At 49.4% G+C, this 4789-nt stretch overlaps 1 protein-coding gene across 1 annotated transcript in view; it reads right to left on the minus strand.

Moving 5' to 3' along the window:
* The window catches only part of FEM1A (fem-1 homolog a (C. elegans)), a 5002-nt gene extending 3622 nt beyond the window's left edge, over positions 1 to 1380 (minus strand). The window contains exon 1 of the mRNA XM_014533685.1: positions 4 to 1380. Within this exon, the coding sequence (XP_014389171.1) occupies positions 4 to 196 (193 nt within the window). The 5' untranslated portion in view covers positions 197 to 1380. The remainder of the gene's footprint in view (positions 1 to 3) is intronic.
* Between the last annotated feature and the right edge of the window lie 3409 nt (positions 1381 to 4789).

The following is a 4789-nucleotide window of genomic DNA, read 5'->3' on the forward strand; positions in this document are numbered from 1 at the left end:
CGCCGCACCGGTCCACCAGGTACTCGACCACGTCCAGGTGGCCGTAGCGGGAGGCGATGAGCAGCGGCGTCCCCTCGCCGGCCACCTCGCCCGTCAGCTCGTCCAGCTCCTCTCGGCTCCGGCCGCTGAGCAGCTTTTGAAGCAGCTGAAGCTTGCCGTCGCGGGCGGCATTGTACACGACGGTGCGGAGGTCCATGGTCCGGACCTCTGCCAGGCCATGGGCTGGCCGCTGGGAGACGGGGAGACGGCGGGCTAGAGCCCGGAGGGTCCGGCTGCAACCTTCACTGTCTCCCCCGCCGCCATCTTAGGGGCTCCTTGGGCGGAACAAAATGGTGGCCGCTGCCGGGTGCCGTGGTCTAATGGGAGCTCATAGAGAAATGTAGTCCTCGGAGCCGGCCTGCTCTGTAGGATAGGGAAGGAACTGTGAGGTTTGAGAACTATATCTCCCAGAAGTTCGCGGGCTAGCCCCAAGCGAACTTTTCGCACGGTGCATGGTGGGAATTGTTGTTCCATTTGCAGCCGATTGTAGCGGAAACTGTCAACGGAGGACTACAATTCCCAAGATGCAATGCCATCGCGATAGCTTAGGGATCCCAAGGAAGTTTTGTGACTGTCTTAATGCCGAAGCCGACAGGAAACGCAAACAAGCGCCAAAGACTACATTCCCCAGAAGGCATCGGGAGCAACTTGGCGCCTATTACCGAGAGGGGAAAGCAGGCTAAGCCGGCCAAGCAGTCTGATTGGGGCTACTGACAGACAGGGGGCGCTCGGAAAGGCAGGAAAGGCAGCAGGGCGAGGATATTAGGGGTGCAGTAAGTACAGGTGGCCCTAAGGGTCAATCTCGTGCGCTCACTTCTCATGCATTTATTCTTTCATTCACTCACCCTTGAATACTGTCAACTGAAGGTGGTGGTCACCAAGGCAATACCCCCGGAAATTCTCGGGGTGCGGTAATGAGGGGAGGCTTTACTGATACAGTTGTGATACAGCCCGTGTGTGGAACGGCTGGGCTGTGGGACGGCTTCGGTGTGAGACCGCTCAGTGCAGACAGCGCCAGTGAGGGTCTCTTGCTGCTTCAGTGCTGGTGTTACAGGTCCTGCTGAGGAGACGCAGTCTGGGGGGGGAGCTGGAAGGGGACTCTGTTGAGGCCGAGGTGACGCTGGCTAACGTCGAGAAGAGTGCTGGCCCCCGTCCCTGATTGGTCCATTGATATGCAAATGAGGACAGGACTACATCCCCGCTCCTTGAATGGGGGTGGACACGTGCCTGCTTTGACCTGTCCTATAGAGCAAGGCAGAGGTGGCCCTGGGATTTCTGAGTTTAGGGTATAAATGGTCACCAGCTTCCCTGTTCTCTCTCTCATTAAAATAAAATGGTTTTTATTGATTTTGTTTGTTTGTTAGTTAATCCTCACCTGAGGATATTTAAGGCAGAAGTGGCCCTGGGATTTCTGAATTTAGGGCATAAATGGTCACCAGCTTCCCCTATTCTCTCTCTCATTAAAAAAAAAAAAAGTTTTTTATTGATTTTGTTTGTTTGTTAGTTAATTCTCACCTGGGGATATTTTTTCCTTTGCTTTTCGGAGAGAGTGGAAGGGAGGGAGCGTGGGGGGAGAGAGATAGAAACGGGATCACAGGATCGGCTGCCGCCTGCACGCCCCCTACTGGGGGATCGGGGCGGGAGAGAGAGAAACAGGATCACAGGATCGGCTGCCGCCTGCACGCCCCCTACTGGGGGATCCAGCCTGAAACGGGGCACCCCTGACCCAAAATCCTACCGGTGACCTCTTGGTGCCTGGGTCAGCACTCAGCCACTGAGGCACATTGAGCAGGCTCTCTCGTGTTGTTTTTGTTTGTTTGTTTAATTGTTTTAAGGTTCGGAAGGAATTTTTTTATCCAGTTGGATTGTAGGAAAGTCTTTTTCTCCGTTTTGGTACTAATTATCCACTATTCTCTCGGGAAGCCAGCCCCCATGAAGGAAGTCAAGACCATCATGCTGGCTAGACCAGTGCAGACCCTCTTGTTCCCCTGACCACCAAGCGGAGCCCTGCCCCAATTCCTGACCCCCCGACTCCAGGACATGTAAGACAACGATTGTTTCAAGCTTGTATGTTCCGGAGTGGTTTGTGATGCAGCAATAGTAACGGGAACCGGGCTCACTGTAGCTTGTGGCTTTAATGTCACTGTCTGTACTTACTAACCAACTCACACAGTTCCCTGAGAGTTTGTTTACTATGCCTGTTTCCTCTCTGGAGGCTGCCTGCTCAATGGGAAAATATGCCTTGGTTTAGTTTCTAAGAAACAGTCTCACTGTGTTCTTGAAGGGAGGGACTGGCTAGATCTATGCTGCTCCCCTCAGCCTGAGGTATTGTGACATGACTTTATATAACTAATTCAGCCACGTTTATTGATATCCTAAGCACCTACTGTGTTTTGGGTTCCTTGCTCCAAGCTGGGGGGCGGGGGTGTCAGTGAGCAGGCAGACAAGTGTTCTCAGGAACCCAGAATCTGACCATGGGAGGTGGGCTAAGTCAGGGTGTGTGGTCGGGGATGTGGGAGCCCAGAGGAGGAATAGGTTATACCTGGCCGGGGAGGGAAGGAAGGGGCTAGGAGGTGTTTCACGGATAGGGAATGTTTCAGGTAAAGTTGTTGGAAGAAGCAGTGTTTCCTATCATTCTAGTTATCTGTTTGGCTTAATCACCTGCTGTGGACTGAACTGCGTGTGTCCTCCCCAAATTCATAGGTTGAAGCCCTAACTCCCAATGCGACCGCATTTGCAGACAGAGTCTTTAGGGGGTGTCACCCAGCCTTGAAAGCCATCCAGGGGCACTTCCACCCCAGGCCGTTTTCTGGAAGAAGCTCGCTAAGTCTGACCCACTTCAAGAGGAGAGAATCAGACACCACTCTCTCAAGGGAAGGGACTTAGATGTGGGAGAGATGTCAGTAAGTTTGGAGATATGTTTTAAAACCATACATGGGCCCTAGCTGGTGTTTCTCAGTGGTTAGAGGGTCAGCCTGTGCACCAAAGGGTTGTGGGGTCAATTCCTGGTCGAGGGCACGTACCTGGGTTGCAGGTTTGATCCCTGGACCACTCAGGGTGCATGTGAGAGACAGCCAGTCGATGTGTCTCTCTCATATCAATGTTTCTCTCTCTCTCCTCCCCCTTTCCTCCCTTCCACTCTCTCTAAAAATTTAATGGAAAAAATATCCTTCCATGAGGATTGGCAAAAAATAAAAACCCACAACAGACAAACAAAAAAAGACCACACTCAGAGCAAAGACCCAGGGGATACACCCCAGCATAGACATGATGCATTCAGTACCTCATTGAATCACTCACTCCATGCCTACAAGACAGCCTTTTAGGGGAATTCTTTGACAGCAGTGAGGGGACAGTCCCTTCTCTTTAAAAGTGCATAAATTCAATTATGCAATTGGTTCTTTCTATAACATACTGGATAAAGCATTCACAGCTAAACACATCTATCAAAGGGACATTTCATCAAGTCCTCTTGATTTCTTCTACAAGATAAGACATTGCTGAATAAAAAACAGACATTGTCCACACTACTTTCTTAGCCGTCTATGGTGAAGTGTCCTTTTTTTTTTTATAGCAGAAGTCTGACTTGTGAAGATACGCACACACACATGAAGTTTGGGGAAAGAGAGAGGAGTCTACCGTGGGAAAATTATGTGGGGGCATTTTATTCATTTATTTTTCATTTATTTTTTATGTTTTTATTGATATCAGAGAGGAAGGGAAAGGGAGAGAGAGAGATAGGAACATATTGATGAGAGAGAATCATTGATCGCTGCCTCCTGCACACCCACACTGGAGATCAAGCCCACAACCTGGGCATTTGCCCTGACTGGGAATTGAACCATAACCTCCTGGTTCATAGGTCGACACTCAACCACTGAGCCACACCGGCTGGGCTGTGGGGGCATTTTAGTCACCACTTCTCAAGCAGAGATGACTGATACTGGTGGCGTTCAATGATATGTGTTTTTTCTTTCTCATTGAGGGCCTTAAAGGCGACCTTAACTCATTTCTGATAGAAATGTTGTTGAGTAGCAGGAGTGCATAGTTCCCTATGACAACAAGCAAGAGAGAAGCTTTTCTTTGAGTATGTAATTTTAAAAATTGAAATAAGATTATCCCTGTTAACATGTGCAACTCAGCACATTTAGGACATTCGCAATGTTGTACAACCATCACCTCTATCTAGTTCCAAAATTCAGGGGTGGGCAAAAGTAGATTTATAGTTGTGATTATGCAAAACAGTTTATTTTTGTATTATTATTTATTGTATTATTTTCCATATGAACTGTAAACTGACTTTTGCCCACCGCTGTATTTTTGTTACCCCAAAAAGAAACCTCTTCCCCATGAGCAGTCACCCCCCAATCTATATATTTATTATATATTATATATGTATATAAATGTGATATATAAGTATATATGATACATGTTTATATTATACGAGAGGCCCGGTACATGACATTCGTGCATGGGTAGGGTCCCTAGACCTGGCCAGCGATCAGGGCCAATCAGATTCCCAGGTTCCCTGCCTCCCCACCTCCCCACCTCCTCACCTCTCTGCCTCCTCCTTCCCTCCTTCCCTCAGCGCCCTGCCTCTGCCACTGGTCACCAGCCATGTTCCATGCTGCCCCCTGGTGGTCAGCGCACATCATGGGGAGCGATCTAACTCCCAGTCTCCTGGTCGAACTCCTGAGGGGACACTTTGCATATTAGCCTTTTATATATATACTAGAGGCCCGTTGCACGA

Source organism: Myotis brandtii, unplaced genomic scaffold, assembly GCF_000412655.1.
Source record: "Myotis brandtii unplaced genomic scaffold, ASM41265v1 scaffold122, whole genome shotgun sequence".
NCBI classification, from domain to species: domain Eukaryota; kingdom Metazoa; phylum Chordata; class Mammalia; order Chiroptera; family Vespertilionidae; genus Myotis; species Myotis brandtii.